Genomic DNA, 20838 nt, shown 5'->3' on the forward strand with positions numbered 1-20838 from the left:
ATGCTAAAAGACAGATACATTATAGACTTTTATTGAAACATAAAATAGAAGCATCTTTACACTCACCTGCCAGTAACTATACAGATGTCTCCCACTTGTAACTAACTACGTACCTGGATGTCTAACTTCTCTTCCTCTCTAGGCTTCTTAAAAAAGCTCACATGGCCGATCATGCCAGGAAAAAAAAAAAGTATGCCTATTTAAAGGTAAAAATAAATATTTTCTACCACAGCTAACATTAGTTAACTGTGAGTGAGTTATCAACATTCTAAGGTTAAATGGATTGAAAATGGACATGGACCAAGAGAAAAGACTTAATATATTCAAACTATAAGAGCTTACTATACAAAAGCATAAATAATATAACAAGGCAGGGAATCGTGAGTCAGTGAATATTCTTGGGACAAATAAATACCAGATTGGGCCGGGTGCAGTGGCTTACGCTTGTTATCCCAGCATTGGGAGGGCGAGGTGGGAGGATCACTTGAGCCCAGGAGTTTGAGACCAACCTGGGCAACAAAGTTGAGAACCCATCTACACACAAAATTTTTTAAAATTAGCCGTGCGTGGTGGTGCACACCCATGGTTCAGCTACATGAGAGGCTAAGGTGGGAGGATCACTTGATCCTGGCAGGTTGAAAGTGCAGTAAGCCATGATAGCACCTCTGCACTCCAGCCTGGGCGACAGAGTGAGGCCGTCACTCATATCCTACCTACCTACCTACTTTCCTACCAACCAACCAGATTGGAGATGAATTAATTGAGATCCAGGTTTCATGTCATACATTAATTCAACTGGAATTAATCTCCCAAAATCGCATTAAAAATGATGACATAAATTATGTGACATACTTAGCCCAGCTACGACGGGAGATAGCCTCCATTTACCCCACAATCGGAAATGTACCAAAGGGGAGAGAGGTTCAAGCATGAAAAGGAAACTTTTTTGCGTAAGGAAATTAGCATTAAGAGAAGGGAAGATAAAGCTAAAGAAGCCGGGCAAGGTGGCTCACACCTATAATCCCAGCACTTTGAGAGGTGGAGGCAGGCAGATCGCTTGAGCCCAGGAGCTTGAGACCAGCCTGGGCAACATGGCAAAACCCTGTCTCTACAAGATATACAAAAAAGGGTACACCACTAGTCCCAGCTGCTCAGAGAGCTGAGGTGGGAGGATCGCTTGAGCCGGAGCTGTCGGGCAGCAGTGAGCCAAGATCATGCCACTGTACTCCAGCCTGGGTGACAGAGTGAGACCCTGCCTCTAAATAAATAAATAAAGTAAGTAAGAGACCAAGTAACTAACATAATAATATATTTCTTTTTTTTTAGAGACAGGGTTTCACCATGTTGGTCAGGCTGGTCTTGAACTCCCGACCTCAGGTGATCCACCTGCCTTGGCCTCCAAAGTGCTTGGATTACAGGCGTGAGCCACCGCGCCTGGCCACAATAATGTATTTCAAGTAGTGGACTTTACTGAAAAAGTAAAATACAGCATTTTTTTATCTATTCATTCAGCTAGTCCTTATTGAGGGCCTACTATGTGCCAGGCACTGCTCTAGATAAACACAGACCCAATGAGAGAACACACAGACCCAATGTCACCAATCAAGAAATACGAATTAAAGATACAACCATATATGCCTTAAAAGAGATAAAATCCAATACTGAAAGGAGGGAAATATAGACAAACATCCACTACCCGAACATCAAACCGATTTTTAATATGCCGCCAGCAGGGATTCAGGAGAGCAAACTGGTAATGTGGAGTACTACATACTCTGAGTCTCCATAATTTTTCTGCATAAAGGAAAATCTTCCAAAGGGAAAAAACCATGAAACCCAATAGTTTATAGGGATCCAAATGCCTAATACAAAATCAATGGCTAAACTCTAGTAGATTAACACTCTAGCTCAGCACTGTCCAAAAGAAATACAATGCAAGATGCAAATGTAAGCCACAAAATCAATTTAAATTTTTCTAGTAGCCACATTTAAAAAGCAAGAAGTAGGCAGGGTGGGGTGGCTCACGCCTGTAATCACGACACTTTGGGAAGCTGAGGTGGGAGGATGGCTTGAGGCCAGGAGCTAGAGACTAGCCTGTGTAACACTGCAAGACCCCATCACTACAAAAACTGTACAGATTAGCCAGGCATGGTGGTATGAGACTGCAGTGCTAGCTCCTCAGGAGGCCGAGGCAGGAGGATCACATGAGCCCAGCTGTTTGACACCGCAGTGAGCCACGATCACGCCACTGCACTACAGCCTGGGTGACAGAGTGAGACTGACTCTAAAAATAAAAAGAAGTAAATTAATTTAAATATTTCATTTAACCCAGTAAAAAGTATTATCTTTTTTAACATATAATCAATGTGAAAAATTATTAGGTTTTGTACAAGTGAGGTATTTCTTTTTTTGTACTAAGTCTTTGAAATCAGGTGTGTATTTTATGCTTACAGCACAACTCAGTTCAGACTGGCCACAGGTCAAATGTTCAACAGCCACAGTAGACTGTACTGGACAGTGCAGCCCAGCAGTTCACAGGTGAGGGTGCTTTTGCTTGCCCAGAGGACATCTGGCAACATCTGGAGACGTTTTTGGTTGTCCCCACTGGAGAGGTGCCACTGGCTCTGGTGGGTAAAGGCCAGGGATGCTGCTGAACACCCGACAATACCCAGGCTAGCCCCCCCAACAAAGAATTATGTGGCCCAAGACGTCAACAGTGCTAAGGTAATCCTAGATAGCTAAACAGCTAACACAGTCAGTACTGACATAGGCTGACCTAGGGGAATGTATTTTATGAGGCCATTTGTTTTTTGTTATGATGTTTTCAATCCCTTTTACAAGTAACTTTTTAAAGTTTCCCCTGAGACAAGATGAGGGGCCCCATTTCTCTTAAGGAGCACGGCACACTGAAAGGCTGTGAGTGGCCAGACGGCCAGGCCACACAGCAAGGCATCCACGACAGCTGCTTCGTCTCAAAGGGAAAAACACTGGCGGATGCAGAGCTGAGAAAAATACTAAACGAGGAAGCATGACTGCCATTTATATCTTCCCCATGACTATGTGGCTAGGAGACTCAGCATTTTTCCTACCAAGGTAATTCCAATGGGGCAGGAGTGGGGTCACAGGGAAGCTAAAAAGGGACAATGAAATTCAGATTCTGCTGGGGGTGGGGGCGCATGCCTGTAATCCCAACACTTTGGGAGGCCAAGGCAGGTGGATCACCTGAGGTCGGGAGTTCAAGACCCAGCCTGGCCCATATGCTGAGATCTCCATCTCACTAAAAATACAAAAATTAGCCAGGCGTGGTGGCACATCTGTAGTCCTAGCTAGTCAGGAAGCTGAGGCAGGAGAATTGCTTGAACCAGGGAGGCAGAGGATCCAGTGATCCAAGATTGCGCCACTGCACCCCAGCCTGGGCAATAAAACCAGACTGTCTCAAAAAAAAAAAAGAAAAAAAAAGAGAGAGAGAGAAACAAAAACAACAAAAAACAAAACAAAAAGAAATTCAGATTCTGTGAAGGTTCAAACAAAGGTCAGGGAAACACATATTCATAAATACCTCTGGTATGAAAACAAGTAACATTTGATCCATAAGTAGACAGACCTCCTCTCGCAAGAGACGCTTCTGCGGGTCCTAACACCATCCTCAGGCCTCGGATAATCAGCACCCCATCACACCCCATGGCCACCACTTCTCCAGCTGTTCCATCTCATTTTAACAGGCTGCCAGAGCGAATGCCTGCTGACAGGGCAACCAAGGGCTTTTCCCCCAAACAGAGGCCCCTGGGACAGATACCAGGGGCCAGAAATCATTCCCTGTTTGAACAATCCAATCCCTTCCTGATGGCAGGATCACAGCAGGGTAGCCTTCCTAATAAGCCTCAGACTGAGGACTCAACTAAGTTGTTCCTGAAGGCAGAGACTGCGTCAACTGGTAACCAGAGGCATCTCGGTTTCCAAGGGGATTAACGGCTACACTGCTCCTGTCTGGCACACCCCTCAAAGAAAGCAGTATCTGGGGCACAGTCGGAATCAACAGGCCTCAGATCCCACGACACGGTCTTCCTCTCCTCTCCTCATTCACAAGACCTTAAGACGAACAAGAGAACGGGTGCCTCTTCTAATAAAAGCATCTCCACAGATGTCCCAGGCCCACGCAGTCTTTATGACAAATCTAGAAAGACAAACTTTTAAAGGGAGCTGCTGTGCCACCAGATACAGTTCTCAAGGGACTCAGAATATTAGAAATTAGATTTAAAAAGGTCAAAAACTGATGTCCTCTCAAGACCGGCTGACTTCAGGCTTTCCCACCTCCCTAATCTTCAACAAGTTAAAGAAACCTACCAAGCACGTTTCCTCTCCCAGTTCCTACAACATCCTTACTCCCCAGTGGCTAACATGACCCTGACCATCTGAAGCTCTTCCCTTAAGAACTTCCAGATACCAGCCACTTCAGTCAAGAATATCAGCAAAATTCTAGAACCCAACCTACATGGAGAAGAAGCAGAACACAAAAGAAAGAGCTATTATTCCAAGTCAGGGAAGCTGCTAAACTCAGTCTATCACTCTGCAGCTATGCTACACAGAGAAAAGAATTAACTTGTGCATCAGCTCACATATCTGTAGCTGTGCTGTTACTCTCAAGCCGATGATCAGCTAGCAATACAATTCACAAACATATCTCCACCACCACCACGGTAGAACGGGTATTTGTCTGCTGCTCATAATCTAGCATTACTACATAATCAGCAGGAATTTGAGGGCTTTCAGTTGTTTCATAAGCTAAATTCCAAGGAATTTATTCAAAGTTCCTATTATGTTGGGGTCTAAGATTAACTTTGTTAATACCATGGTAGGTTTCAAAGGATTAAAGTGAAAATGAATCACGGGGGTAAAAGGGGATATATGGGAAACACTTGGAGCCCATTGGGTGAGGGGACAGAATAGACTTCATTCCATCAGATCTAGACCAGAGAGTCCCAGCACTGCCTACCTACTACAATCACTAGGAGAGTTTTAAAACAATATCAATCCCTGGGTTCTACCCCGGAAACTAATTTAATTGGTCTGGGATAGACAGGACCCAATATCGATATTTGTTGAATTTTAACACGTAGCCTGACCTGAAAACCACTGATTTAGAGAGTGAAACTTGTGCATGTTGGTCTTTTGCATTTGACTGAATCCCTTCAACAAGATTTTCAGGCTTTAGCTAAAAAAAAAAAAAAAAAAAGAAAAGAAAAAGGCCAGGTGTGGTGTCTCACGCCTGTAATCTCAACACTTTGGAAGCCTGAGGTGGGCAGATCACAAGGTCAAGAGTTCAAGACCAGCCTGGCCAACATGGTAAAACCCTGTCTCGCTAAAAATACAAAAATCAGCCAGGTCTGGTGGTGGGCATCTGTAATCTCAGCTACTTGGGATGCCGAAGCAGGAAAATCACTTGAACCTGGGAAGCGGAGGTTGCAGCAAGCTGAAATTACACCACTGCCCTCCGGCCTGGGCAGCAGAGTGAGACGCCATTTCAAAAAAAAAAAAAAAAGGCCACAGTATAATTTGTAAATAAAACTTCCTCCAGTGCCTAACACAACGTGTGTTAAATGCTTAGTACAAGGCTTTAGGGGTTCCATCATGTGACCGCTGCACTGCAGGGCAGGCCAGAGCAGCTGACCACAGTGAGAACAAACACAAAAGCTAGGAGCTGAGCGGTCTATTTATCTACCGAAAACCAAGGGACTGGTCAATATCCTAACTGTATAATACCGGTTAAAAGTAAACAGAAGGTTGTCAAGTACATAGGATTCTGAAAAAAGCCAAACAACTATAACCATTTATTGTAACCCATTCTGTAGAGTTTATCTCTACAGGCGTGAGCATGGCTATTTCCACCACACGAATATTGACTTCATAATAACACATCAATCCTCTTCAGTGAGATTTGCTTTCGAAAACACACCCTGAACTCTAAGCTGTCAGTGTCGTGGCATCTCCTGGCTGGTTCCATGCTCTTTTTGGGTAGGCCAGCACGCTGGGCCAGAGATAGGCAGCAGAATTACCATGCTTCAAAGAGGAGCCACTGGATTCCAGAAAGAACATCCCTGGGAAGCACACCCAGCCCCAGCACGTCTGCCAAGTGTCTCTTTCGGGCCTCACCTACAGAGAGGTAAGGCTAAATGGGGACTGGGCAAGATGGCCTTTGAGGCTCCATCCATCTTAGCATGTCAGTCTTGCTTTCTGCCTGCATGAGCAGGCTTTGGTGAATGGAAGTTTTCATCTGACATCTAATAACAATTAAGTTGATTCTTTGAACAGCTAATTCAGAAGATAATCTTAAATAGTTAAAACATAAATAACATCTAATTATCTAAATAGGCTAACTCCTTAAAAGGGAGGCAGGAAGGGAAAGGATAAATTTAATTCTGCTCATTAGTGGACTTCAGTGCACCAAATTAACTTCACATTAGTCCTTAAGTTTAATAATGACAGGTTTAACCATTGCAAAGTCTTCAGGAGGCCTTGTTTCTTGCATTGACCTTTTTATCTTTGACTAACAGAGAGGGAAAAATGATAAGACGTTAAAGAAAGCATTAACAGAAGCCTACCTAACAGTGGAAACAAGATTTCATTGAAAGAGTTTTTATTAACCATTTGTAACTTTCAAGTTATCTTAACAAAATAAAGATTTAGGTACTTTTTTTAAAAAAAAGGGAAGCTAATTCCAACACTTCTTCCCCTCTGACAGAACGCTCCTTTAACTCATGCCAACAGGCTATATTTATTTCCCTTAAGCAGCATTTCCTAGGAAAGCCGGCAGTCTTGCAGCAGACGGCATAAGAGAGCTCATGATCCCGGCAGCAGAGCTGTGGACGCAGTCAGCAGGCAGGAGAGCCACCTGCGCTCTGCACCAATCGCAGCACTGTTGTTATCTCAGCCCCAGAGCTCCGGGCTGCTATTGGAGACCAACACCTGGCACCAGGCCAGATACGGTGTCACACCCAGCAGTGCCTAAGAAACTACTGAGCCTCATAAAGCTTTACGGATGCCTACAGGGAGAGAGAGGGGGAAAAAAAAAGGCAGGTATTCTTACTCATCTTAACCCTGTCCAGAAAATCTGCTGAGTCACTATCAGTCAAGAGAAAAATAATGCAGAGCTGCAAAATGCTAATCTCCTTCTTCCTGCTCTCCTCCCTAAAAGCAAGCAGACTCACAGGTAATACTCTTGACTCGGAAAACACAAGGGCATAGACAAATTCACACATCCTTAGTCTGTAAAGGAAAGCTTTCGGGACAAACTCTAAAAGTACAATGTACTAGACAAAACTATTTTATAAAAACAATGGTTGTCTCTGGGTAGAGGAATTAAGGGTGGTTACTTTTTTCTATAATTTTACACACTTTGTACATTTTCTATGATGAGCCCATATTTATTTCATAACAATACATCTTCAAGTCATTTCTGGTAAGAGATCAGACCACATATTCGATCCCTAAGATATAACTTGAGCTCTCCAGAATATTTCAAATCACTAACTATAAAAACTCCAACCAAGGTTAAAGGGTCGGCCTAACACAGAACTAAAGAAATACTAAGTAAGAGCCCTGGATTTTATGAATACTTACTTGTTTTGTTACCTTTCCTAGAGAAGAATATTCTAATTTGGTAGGAAGAAAATTTCACCAATGGCACACTTTTGAGAGAAGAGGAAAAATACTGCAGTAATTAATAACGGCACATGAACTTTAGTTAACTTCTGCTTTTTTTTTTTTTTGAGACACAGTCTTCCCTCTGTCACCCAGGCTGGAGTGCAGTGGCGTGATCTCAGCTCACTCCAACCTCCGCCTCCCAGGTTCAAGCCATTTTCCTGCCTCGGCCTCCCGAATAGCTGGGACTACAGGTGCATGCCACCACGCCCAGCTAACTTTTTGTATTTTTAGTAGAGACGGGGTTTCACCATGTTAGTCTCGATCTCCTGACCTCATGATCCTCCCTCCTTGGCCTCCCAAAGTGCTGGGATTACAGGAGTGAACCACTTCGCCTGGCCCGACTTCTGCTTATTTTTCCATTCTTCCTCCTTTCCCAGATTGGACATGCTAATGAAAAACAAGGCACCCTTAGCTTTGCCTGAGAGCACTAAGAAACAAACCACCCCCATAATAAAATAAAGCTCATAAAACCATCTGACAAACTTTGTCTTACTTTTGCTTACATATTAGTTTAAAGCAATTAAAATCTAAACTCCTTGGCTTATTATTCAAGAACACACATAGCCAGGCGCAGTGGCTCACGCCTGTAATCCTAGCACTTTGAGAGGCTGAGACAGGCAGATCATCTGAGGTGAGCAGTTCGAGACCAGCCTGGCGAACATAACGAAACCTTGTCTCTAACTAAAAATAAAAAAATGATAGATGGGCGTGGTTGCGTGCACCTGTAATCCCAGCTACTCGGAAGGCTGTGAGAGGAGATTCGCTTGAACCCAGGAGGCAGAGGTTGCAGTGGGCTGAGATGCACCACTGTCCTCTAGCCTGGGCTACAAAGTGAGACTCCATCTCAAAAAAAAAAAAGAGCAACACACATAATGTGAAACTCACTGACATATTGTGCTATAGCTAAGATGTCACTCATTTTATGCTCAATACCAACAGAGACTAGGTATCCCTAACCCACAACTCTTTCTTTTGCCTGGCAAGTTCTTCATTTCTCCAAATTCTACCCATTCCTCAATTCTCCAGTCAAACGATACCTCCTCCTAAAGCATTCCCTGAGAGAAGCACTTTCTCCTTTACTAATTGCCGCTGCACCTAAATCACAGTAATCTATGTAGAGTACATGTCTGTGAGTTTAAGCTTCTACCGGAGGACAGGCAGGCCCAGCACCAATTTATCTTTATCTGCGCCAGACCACTTAGTTCAGGGCTGTGCATGCATCTTGAAGAATGCTCAAATATTTGCTGAATTAAAAAATGAATAAACACTGACTGCATCTTAAAAAAACAAATCAGGGCTTGTGGAGTCATATGGTCTACATGTGCATATATAAATAGAATAAAAAAAGGAACCGTGCCTGAATAATCATCCCTCAGGCATAGGAACAGTGTTCAAGAGTAGCCTAGGTATAAACCTTCATGTTAGCTGAAATAACGCCAGCCTAATGCCAGCCAAAGTTAGTACTCAGGCTCAAAGAACTAACAGCAACAGAAGCCACCACTATATTAACACTTCAGGATTAAAGGATGCCTGCTAAGCCTCAAATTGTGTGTGGCCACAAGCATTCACATTATAGTCCTGAAGAAAGTGGGTAGGTGTGGAATGCTTTATTTCAACCCTAATTATCTCTAAGCATATGTGAGAAATCACAAGCATTTGAAGATGTGACTATCAGAGTGATTTTTCTAAATCATATTCCAAAAGAAAGATTTGGTCACAATCCTAAGAAATGGGCAAACCATGTAATCTGCATCATCACTTACACCTTCAAGAGAAAAGCTCTGGCCTGCTTCAAGTCAGAACTTATTCTCTGGTGCTTTGCTTCTGACTTCTGTTTGGCACCATTTCTTTTCTTTCTTTCTTTTTTTGGTGAGACAAGGTCTCACTCTGTTACCCAGGATGGAATGCAGTGGCACAATCACAGCTTACTGGAGCCCTGACCTCCTGGGCTCAAGCGATCCTCCTATCTCAGCCTCCCGAGTAGCTGGGACGACAGGCACAAGCAACCACACCCAGCTAATTTATTTTTATTTTTTTGTAAAGACAGGTCTCACTATGATGTCCAGGGTGGTCTTGAACTCCTGTGCTCAAGCAGGCCTCCTCCCTCGGCCTCCCACAGTGCTAGGATTATAGGGGTGCGGCACAGGCAGCACAGGTCGCCTGCTTCCATGGTAAGTGGATCTACCAAAGGCTAATAGTGGTGAATGAAACCTTGTTTTCCACCTAAGAGCCACAGATGTATCCTTATCTTTTGTTACTTAGAGGCATTTTTTTGTTTGTTTTAAATTTCTGATGGGTAGTAGGTATACCTGCCATCCTGGGATATCCTGTCCCAGATTTCCTCTCTAACAACTAATATAAAAATGATGGTTAGGCCGGGCGCGGTGGCTCAAGCCTGTAATCCCAGCACTTTGGGAGGCCGAGGCGGGTGGATCACGAGGTCAAGAGATCGAGACCATCCTGGTCAACATGGTGAAACCCCGTCTCTACTAAAAATACAAAAAATTAGCTGGGCATGGTGGCGCGTGCCTGTAATCCCAGCTACTCAGGAGGCTGAGGCAGGAGAATTGCCTGAACCCAGGAGGCGGAGGTTGCGGTGAGCCGAGATCGCGCCATTGCACTCCAGCCTGGGTAACAAGAGTGAAACTCTGTCTCAAAAAAAAAAAAAAAAAAATGATGGTTATGGGCCGGGCGCAGTGGCTCACGCCTGTAATCCCAGCACTTTGGGAAGCCAAGGCAGGCGGATCATGAGATCAAGAGATCAAAACTATCCTGGCCAAAATGGTGAAACCCTGTCTCTACTAAAAATACAAAAATTAGCTGGGCATGGTGGCGCGCACCTATAGTCCCAGCTACTTGCAGGGCTGTAGCAGGAGAATCGCTTGAACCTGGGAGGTGAAGGCTGCAGTGAGCCAAGATTGTGCCACTGCACTCCAGCCTGTGCAACAGAGTGAGACTCCATCTCAAAAAAAAAAAAAAAAATGATGGTTATGATGATGTGAAATGCCCAATTAACTGTTGACTTTAAAAAACAAAACCATATGCTTATACAGGTATTCTGCTTCCCAACTGCTTGCATTACCCATTTTTATACCATCTCAGCCAGAAAATGTTTTGCCAGCCTGCTGGTTCCCTCTGTTAGCAAACTCGAAACATGAGACAAGTTACAGATAAATATATGTGAGAAATTTTGTGTTTTGACAGGTAATGGTCAAATAAATTCTAGACAGTATCTGAACTTACAAAATTACTTAATAGCTATGCATTCATTTTAATGTACATACAAAAACAGCTTGAATAAACCAATGACTTATTGTTGTTGTTTTGCTAGGTCCAGGCTAAATAAAAGAAAGACAGTAGAATAAAAGAAATTTTTGGGTAAAAAAAGTTCAGAGATTACAAGGATACAGTAAAAATCAGGAAAACAGTACTTAAATTTAAAAGTTTAGGGGCAGGGTGTGGTGGCAGATGCCTGCAATCCCAGCATTTTGGGAGGCTGAGGCGGGAGGCTTGCTTGAAGCCAGGGAGTTCAAGACCAGCATGCAACAGTGAGACTGTCTCTACCAAAAAAAAAAAAAATTAATAAAAAATAAATGTTGATGGCCGGACTAGGGCTGACCCCTATAATGCCAGCACTTTGGGAGGCCAAGGCGGGCAGATCACTTATGCTCAGGAGTTTGAGACCAGTCTTGCCAACATGGTGAAACCCTGTCTCTACAAAAAAATGCAAAAATTAGCCAGACAAGCCATCTGTAATCCCAGCTACTCAGGAGGCCAAGGCAGGAGAATTGCTTGAATGCGGGAGGCGGAGGTTGCAGTGAGCTGAGACTGCACCACTGCACTCCAGCGTGGATGACAGAGCAAGACTATGTCTCAAAAAAAAAAAGGGTTAGGAAACATGAAAGAGTAATAAAAATAAAATTCACGCGTATTCCTGAAATTGTATAAAAGTGGTATTAGCCTTGGTGTTTCTCTGAGATAAGGCTTCAGCGGCATGTCGAGAGCCTGCTACAGTGGCGGCTGACTCCATCTCCTTCAGGGAACACAAGGCCCCGCAGTGCCCACCTGTGTTCTTCTCCACCTTACAGAGGGAAAGCCTGCTGCTGCCACCGCAAACCCTGATGTCAACTCTACTCTAATAAGCTGCAGACCAGAAATTTCACAGGACCACCCACCAGCTCCACAGGCTCTGCCTTCTCCTGCTCTGCAGGCCATCCTTGGGTAAGCCTGCTCACTCTCACTGCTTCACCTACATGGACACACTAGAGGCTCTAAGTGTGCCTTCCTACTCTACTTCTTGTCTGTGCTCTACTTGATCATTTTACCTGTATGTACGTAAAATGCAACAGCTTCAAAATCAAATTCATTCTTTTTTTTTGAGATGGAGTCTCACTCTGCCGCCCAGGCTGGAGTGCAGTGGCACGATGTCGGCTCACTGCAACCTCCACCTCCCAGGTTCAAGCGCTTTTCCTGCCTCAGCCTCCCAAGTAGCTGGGATCACAGGCACACACTGCCATACCCAGCCAAGTGTTTGTATTTTAGAAGATTCAGGGTTTCACTGTGTTGCCTAGGCTGGTCTCAAACTCCTGAGCTCGGGCAATCCACCAGCCACGGCCTCCCAAAATGTTAGGATTACAGGCGTGAGCCACTGCGCCCAGCCCAAACTCATTCTTAGTATCTGCCCAATCTCCTTTTCTTCCTTTACGTCCACGAATAGGTTTAAATGCTTACCATCAATCCCAGACACCCCGATCCCTCCCTATCTTCTAGAGATGCCTCCAATCTTTCCTCTCTGCTCCGTCCTCACTTCCATGCTTTGCAACAGGACCCGGCCTCTCCGACATGGATGAGCAGAGCTGCTTCCTGACCGCTCTCTGTGTTTGGTCTCTTTCTCCTGCCCCGGATTTTTCTGCATTGCTTCAAAACTAATCCAAGATAAAAATCTACTCTCGGCCGGGCGCGGTGGCTCAAGCCTGTAATCCCAGCACTTTGGGAGGCCGAGGCGGGTGGATCACGAGGTCGAGAGATCGAGACCATCCTGGTCAACATTGTGAAACCCCGTCTCTACTAATACAAAAAAATTAGCTGGGCACGGTGGCGCGTGCCTGTAATCCCAGCTACTCAGGAGGCTGAGGCAGGAGAATTGCCTGAACCCAGGAGGCGGAGGTTGCGGTGAGCCGAGATCGCGCCATTGCACTCCAGCCTGGGTAACAAGAGCGAGACTCCGTCTCAAAAAAAAAAAAAAAAAAAAAAAATCTACTCTCAAACATCAGTATCCATTAGGGAACTGCAAATTAAAACCACAATACCAGACACATCTATAGGAATGGCTAAAATAAACATGATAACACCCAATACTGGCAACAATGTGGACAAACCAGATTATTGCTGGTGGGAATGTAAAATGGTGCAGACACTCTGGGAAAGAGTGTTGCAGTTTCTTACAAAACCAAATATACATTTACCATATGACCCAGAGATCAAGTCCCGGGCATTCATCCAGAGAAATAAAAGCTTATGGTCACACAAAATCCTGCAACTGAAGGTTCAGAGCACCTTTATTGATAATTGCCAGTAATGGGAAATAACCCATATGTCCTTCAACAAATGAATGGTTAAAGGAGCTATGGTATATCTATAACATGGAATGCTGCTCAGCATTACAAAGCAAAGAGCTATTGATGCACACAACAAAATTAGGTGGCTAGCAAGGGAATTCAGCTGAGTGAAAAAAGCAATCTCGAAAGGTTACAGGCTATGTGATTCAATTTATAGAGCATTCTTAAAATGACAAAATTACAGAGATGGAGAAAAGATTAGCAGTTGCCAGAGAGTGGGGGTGAGCGGACATGGCTGTGGCTATAAAAGGTAACGAGAGATCCCTGTGATGCAACCTCTGCATCCTGACTGTGGAAGTGGTCACACAAATCTACACATTTAAAAAATCCACAGAACGCGCACACAAGCACACACAAATGAGTGCGTGTAAAACTTGTGAAATCCTAGTCAATGGATTGTATCACTGTCAATCATTATCCTGTTGTGATACTGGACTATAGTTATGTAAGATGTTACTACTGGGGGAAACTGGATGAAGTATATACAGGATCTCTATATTATTACTATTATGTTTTTTTTTGAGACGGAGTTTTGCTCTTTGTTGCCCAGGCTGGAGTGCAGTGCCATGATCCCGGCTCACTGTGACCTCCGCCTCCTGGGTGCAAGCAATTCCCCTGTCTCAGCTTTCCAAGTAGCTAGGATTATAGGTGCCCACCACGCCCAGCTAAGTTTTGCATTTTTAGTAGAGACGGAGTTTCGTCATGTTGGCCAGGCTGGTCTCGAACTCCTGACCTCAGGTAATCCACCTGCCTCGGCCTCCCAGAGTGCTGGGATTACAGGCATGAGCCACCACACTCTATATTATTTTTTATAATTGCATGTAAATCTACAGTTAGCTCAAAATAAAGTTTTTTTTTTTTATCTCCTCATTAACTTCCAATAGTTCCCAATGCCCACCGTGAAATAATTCTTAGCATGGTATGCAGAATTTCCCCCGACCTATAATCCCTTTACACATCCTATGTCCTAGACAACTAGTTCTAAAAGCTAACGTTTATTGAGCCCTGGCCATGTGCCGGGCACTATTTTAAATATTTTATATGTATTCTTTCACTTACTCCTCAGTGATCCCAAGAGTTAGGTACTACTGTCAAAGCCATTTTACATACAAATGACGTAAGTAGCTCATGCAAGGTACCAGCATGCCACAGGCTGTTCCCATACCTTTAAGTCTATGCTTGTACTGCCTAAAAAGCCTCCCCACCTCATCGCCCTTTAAGGCCCTGCCCCAACGTTACCTCCTGACTTTTCCTAGACTTAACTGTTACACAAACTGTGTCTAGCACTCAGACGGTATTCAATAGATGTTTAATCAACATAAGGTCTAGACAAAAGGACATGAGGAAGTTATAAAACTGGCGCCCACAAGAAGTATTGACACTGATTACTTTGAGCCTGTTTCTCTGAAGTTAACCTGAAATGGAAAAGCATTCTATAATACACAGTAGGGTACAGACAAGACTCGTTAGCAAGAAAATGGGTTTAACACAACCAAAGAGGAAAAGGTAGTATCAGGCTAAGGAAAGGCCAGTGTCAGCTGCAAAGTCCGTATCTTCCTCAAATTTTCACATAACAAACACACCAACATAAACCTCAACTTCCTAAACCTAGTCCAGTCTGTCTTATCAGGTCCTTTTGTAAGGAAAGGTATAATGCTTTTTTTTCCCTCAAAAAAACCAAACATTTTTCTCCAGGTGAAAAAGCACCTTCATTATTTTCCTTGGAGGAAACTAGATTATTATCTAAAGACTTCCTAACTTATGAATTCGCTTGAAAAACATACTGATCATCCCACAACAATCTAGAATTGTTCCAATCACCCTCTGAAATCTGTCTCTCCAAAGGATTCACTTTATTTTATTGTTTATTTTTTTAGAGATGGAGTCTCACTCTGTTGCCCAGGATGGAGCACAATGGCGCGATCTAGGTTCACTGCAACCTCCACCTCCTGGGTTCCAGTGATTCTCCTGCCTCAGCCTCCCGAGTAGCTGGGCTTACAGGTGTGCGCCACCATGCCTGGCTAATTTTTGTATTTTTAGCAGAGACAGGGTTTCACCACGTTGGCCAGGCGGGTCTCAAACTCCTGACCTCAAGTGATCTGCCCACCTCGGCCTCCCAAAGTGCTGGGATTACAGGTGTGAACCACCACACCTGGCCAGATTCACATTTTAAATGTGACGACAGAAAAGTCAAAGAAAACGCCAATTTTGTTTAGGTACATAAACGAAGCTTCATTGGCTTTATATTCCTAGTCGTCATCCCCCAGACCCCCTCCTCCTCCGTAAGCTGTCTTCTCTTAAGCAGAGCCTTTTCAGAAGCCTTTTCACCAACACAGAGTAAAGGCGGAAAAGAGGAGAATGCTCAGGATAGAGCAGGTGGGAGGCTGAGAGCAACCTCTCTCCCACTGACTGAGTGCCTACTATGAACCAGGGATTCACCGGCCACCATCAATTCTTAACAGTAACCTAAAGCCAATAAAGAACAATCAGTTTTTAGATTGCGCATTGTATGAAAAAGGAAGATGTGTCCTAGTACCACAAGCAGGTAAGAGACTCAGGAAACACTGACCGGTCGCGTTCTCCTGAACTTGGAATCTTCGCGGTCTCTGTGCGGCCCGGAAGAGCTGCTTCTCTCCCTCACGCTTGCGTACCCGGGACTGGGGATGATATACTCTTTTCCTATGTCGATATCCTTCATCTTCTCTGAGTGGAGGTACCAGGGCTCACAGACTCAGTTTCACATCAGAATTCCTGAAATTAAAAATTCATCAAGAAATACATTATTTCCTAAACTGTACTTAACCACATGCTCAAGTGCCTTAAAATGGGGGAAAAGGGCGAAAGTGCTAAAGCTTTCCACTGTTGTAGCTGCGAAAACTGATTTTCAAAAAATGTTCAAAGATTTTCAGTTCATTTTTTTAAAAGAAAAAGAATCAGTATAAGAGAATCAAGAAAAATTACCTCTTCCCACCTCTAAAAGAAAAAAAAATTAGAAAAAGTAAACACACTAGTAAACAGACACCCACCCCCTTCAACTAAGCTAAGTCCGGTGCATACAGCATATGCACAGTTTGGTTTATTTTTTAAAGACTTTCTAGAAACAATTTCAGTTTGCCCAAGTATTAAAACTCTACAATTTTAAAGTGGACATCATTTCTCCTACTAAATTTTGCGAAATAAAAACTTACAAAACACTTATTCTACCAATGATATATTCTATCTCTGCATTTTTATAATTAACAAACGGGTTAGCTGGTTATTTTAAAGTTCCATGAAGTTAGACAGTTAAAACAATATTATAACAACTTCAAACACAAATATCCTGGTATTGAAAATGTTCTAAAACTAGATAGTGGTAATGGTTGTATAATGCAGTGAATACATTTAAAAAAAACAGCACTGAATTGTATACTTTAAGGGAGTGAATTTCATGGCATATAAATGCTTTGGCAATAAAGCTATTATTTAAAAAAAAATAACAAAAAACAAATTCCCTACCCTATACTACTAAGTCTTACCTAGTTTTTACCTGAAACTCTGTTCTAAACCACTGCTTGACTGGCTAAGTCTGATCAATATCCTGTATCAACTCAGGTCACTTAAAAACAAAAACAAAAACCACACACACACTTCTCTAGGATGATTCCCCCTCTAAGAAGGGTCACAGCCTCCCAGAGACAAGCTGAGAAAACACCTTTCATACGAGCATCCAACAGAAATTAAAGACGTGTAGCCATGTTGCCTTCTGGAGTCCATAAATCCCTAGCTATTGCGTGACTTAAAAGTACTACTTCTGCAGCACAAAATTCTAACCATTATAATGCATTTTTTAAGGTATCAGAAAAAAGGAGAACACTTACTAATCCTCCAAATAAACAGGACTAAATCTCCTCCACAAAGACAGGTTTCCAGTCCAAAGAAAGCCGGACTTCTTGCCTTTCAGAATTCTGCTTTAAGTACCCTAAGGTGATATAGCTGTTACTTATCTTAAAAAAAAAAAAAAAAAAAAAAAAGTCACCTTGTCCAATGACAAACTACACCATAAAGAACAGTGGCTCACCAAGCCAGAGTACAGCAATCACGTCACTGAGACCTCATTAAGGCTAAACTATAAACAGACCTGGCATCTGCCAGTGTCCCCAATGTTGAGCTGTAGCTGCAGAGCAGAGTAACCTTCTCCTTACAGGGATCTCGAAGTCCAGCCGTCCCCTCCAAGGCTCTCCCAGCTTAGCTGATTATGTGGAAGAAGGATTAGCGCTACCTTTTTAATAAAAGGTGGGGGTTGGGGCGGTGAGCAGGTCGAAAGGGAGGAGGTCACCGTAACTCATTCACAGTATGAAATGCCATGTCAAGAAGAACACAAACACCATCTCAATTACACCCATATTAACCAAAGACTCTTTCAACCACTTTATTTCAAAGGAGAAAGTAGAATCAGTGGAGCACAGAAGCAGAGAGTGGCAGGGACGAAACGACCTCCCTGCTATGACACAAATAATGACTGTGTTGTGCCTACAGTGACTACTGTGGTAGACACCGCTAAACCATCCTAAGGGACTAAGTTATTCTATGTATGAAGGGTGTGGGGAACAGTGTCCCATTACCTCTAACACACTCATCTCTGCTTTCCTGGAAAAAGAGGCACAATCAGGAGAGTAGGCAGGCCCAAAGTAGGCACAAAGTTACTGTCTGTGGCCTTGAACATAAGGACACCATCATCTGTGTATCTGGAACATAAAAGAGGGCACCCCACGTGGAGGCCGGCGAAGAGCTGGAAATCCTGACAGGTTTGGAAAGATTAACAAAGCCCCAGTCTGAAGCAAGCAAGGATGGATCCCCAGGCCAGCCTTTTTATTGATACTATTTATATTTCCCTATTTTCTCATGTTCTCCTTGAAAGTTGTTGCAAAATCTTTTTTAAATACTCACTTGCCTCAGCTATCAAGAGAGGAAAAAAGAGAACGGATTTTTGTTTGTCAAAAAAACAAACCTGTTTTCCAGACCTGTACAAGGGCAGAAGCAGAATAATCGAAGTGTGAGAACCCTAAAGAAGCGCCCAACAGGGAAGCCACTTGGTCGGCTGCCCCCCTTTTGTTTGTTTGTTTTAACCAATATTCTCTTTCCAGTGACAAAAGTGTAGACACTCGCCCTGCACAGTGATACTGATTCAACTGCATGGCAGGAGGAGAGGTACACGGGAGACAAGAACGGTTGGCTAGCCAGACTGGTGTTTGAAACTTGCAGGAATCCCAACACTCTTCAGTGGGTTTCCATCACCTCCAGGCCCTCAGGCTGAACGGGGGAGACTCCACGCTAAAGGGATCGTCCTTACCACACCCACTGTAATCCACCTGTTGCGTCTCCACTCAGCCTCACCTTTCGTGCACGCCGCAGACCCGGGTAAAACCTAGCCATCTCCTCCTCCAAGACCCCCTGAAACTTTCCCCGTCGTTCCTGTGCCCACCTGCCCCCAGCCTCCCCGTCTGTGCAGAAACCAAATGACCCCTGTGTGATAAACACAAAGCCACCCGCAGCTCTGCGTGGCAGACATGAAAAGAGCCCTCGATGACCGTGGAGAGATCTGGGCTGCGTTCCCGGCTCAGCCACGGGTTTGCGGCGCGTGCTTATGTCACGTACCTCCATTTACCCGCCTGCAAAAACCAAGGGGACGACTTACTTCGAAGGTCGCCGGCGGCTCCGCGGCAGGCTGAGCGGGGTGCCCCAGGACGCCCGCCGTAGAGCCTCCCGGGTGGGCGCTTCTCTCAGGCCGGCTTCGCCTGGGATGCCCCGGCCCTAGGGCGTTCCCACAGCCCACTCCGGCCTGGCCAGGCGAGCGCGACCCACACCCACGGCCCGCGGGCGCAGCGCCCCCTGGCGGCTGCGGCCGGGGACGTAGCCCGCGTCCCTGACGGCTCATCCCGACCCTACCTGCCCGCCTTTCAGCGCACTACCCCCGCCACCAGACACCGGGCGCACAGCCCTAGGAGGCTGCGGCGCGAGACCAGGGGGAGGCCAATACCCCGTTCCCCAAGTCTCCGGCATCCCCCGAACTGCTCGTAGCCCTGGCCACATCCCGCCACGCCCCGAGAAAATGCAAAGGAGTGATCCCCGTGACAACCGAGCTGGGAGGCAGGGGTGCGGCAGCAGCCACCACCTACCTGCGCCCCTGCTCCAGGACAGCCGCCCTCGCCGCTCAACCACGCTCCCGAGCATGAGCCCGCAGCAAAACAAGCCTTTATAGCGGCATCGGCCGCCACACTGCGCAGGCGCGCCACACAAAGCATTCCCGAGGCTGAAGGGAATGGTAGTCCGCCTTCCGAGAGCCCAGGGCTGCGGACGCGGCAAAGGACTACATTTCCCAGAAGCGCCCGCAACGCCCCGGGGGCGGTGCGGGCTGCCCCTCTTCCCACCGCGCTCCCGGCTCCGCTCCATCCTTGCCCGTGCCTCTGCGAGCCTGTCTGGAATCTTCTCCAGGGTGGCGTTTCCGGGGGGCAGCCGGGAGGCTTGACGGTGGCCCTGTGTTCGCACGCAGTTCTGTTCGTCGGCAGAGCCGTCCCGACCCTGCGCGGCCGTGCAGCTGCCAGAAGAGGTCGTGAAGGTCATCGTAGCCCGCTTCTAACCCGGAGAGTCGCCGTCAGGCCCGCCGGCTCCAGCTTTTATCTGCAGTGGCAGATAACGCTTACTTGCCCATGGTTCGACCCCGCATTCGGCGCCCACATCGCCTTTCTCACTTTAACACCAACTGCCCATCACATCATGTCGCGCTGCCTGGTCTCTAGATAATAACATGCCGCGATCACAGTCTTAGAAGGGACAAGAGCCTTAGAAATGGTGTGCTAACTCATCCTGTTCTCTCATAAATGAAGCTGAGGCTCCCAGAAAGATTGATCCCTTTATTCCTCTGTTTCATCGGTACCTTCAGCATCATAAAATAAAAGCCACTGTTGAGTTCTTCCCTACCCTGTATCCGACGCTTTACATACCATTCTTGTTTCCTTTGATCTCCATTACAGCCCTATGAGTAGGTGTTAAGAGTATTGTGTGGGGTGTTTTGGTTTTTTTTGTTTTTGCTTGTTTTGTTTTTTTGAGACGGAGTTTCGTTCTTGTTGCCCAAGCTGGATTGCAATGACACGATCTCAGCTCACCGCAACCTCGACCCGCCAGGTTCAAGCGATTCTTCTGCCTCAGCCTCCCGAGTAGTTGAGACTACAGGCATGCACCACCACGCCCAGCTAATTTTTGTATTTTTACTAGAGACGGGGTTTCTACATGTGGGTCGGGCTGGTCTTGAACTCCCAACCTCAGGTGATCCACCTGCCTCGCCCTCCCAAAGTGCTGGGATTACAGGTGTAAGCCACTGTTCCCGGCCATATTTTTTTAATTCAAAGATTTAAAAAGAAGAAGAAAAAGGTAAAGTGACTTGTCCATCTTATAACTAGCTAGTTAGCTAGTGTGAAGACACTACTGTATCATGAAGCAGTGTATTCTTGCAAAAGGATCGATAGACCAATTCGATAGA

The 20838-nt window shown here is 45.1% G+C and overlaps 1 protein-coding gene across 5 annotated transcripts in view; it reads right to left on the bottom strand.

The window, feature by feature from the left end:
- Window positions 1-19583, bottom strand: part of ABCC5 (ATP binding cassette subfamily C member 5) — a 96645-nt gene extending 77062 nt beyond the window's left edge. For 2 of the 5 annotated variants that reach the window (XM_012457249.2, XM_012457282.2), the window contains exons 1-2: window positions 19478-19583; window positions 15889-16070 (exon numbers count right to left, since the gene is read on the bottom strand). In XM_012457249.2, coding sequence (XP_012312672.2) covers window positions 15889-16017 — 129 coding nt within the window. In that variant the 5' untranslated portion in view covers window positions 16018-16070; window positions 19478-19583. Of the gene's footprint in view, window positions 1-15888; window positions 16071-17179; window positions 17411-17439; window positions 17930-19477 lie in introns of those variants that run through there. The other 3 variants (XM_012457259.3, XM_012457253.2, XM_021674490.2) reach the window with 3 other exon arrangements.
- Window positions 19584-20838: the final 1255 nt, after the last annotated feature.

The sequence above is a fragment of the Aotus nancymaae genome, unplaced genomic scaffold (genome assembly GCF_030222135.1).
Source record: "Aotus nancymaae isolate 86718 unplaced genomic scaffold, 86718_ANA_hifiasm-v0.15.2.pri h1tg000067l, whole genome shotgun sequence".
NCBI lineage: Eukaryota > Metazoa > Chordata > Mammalia > Primates > Aotidae > Aotus > Aotus nancymaae.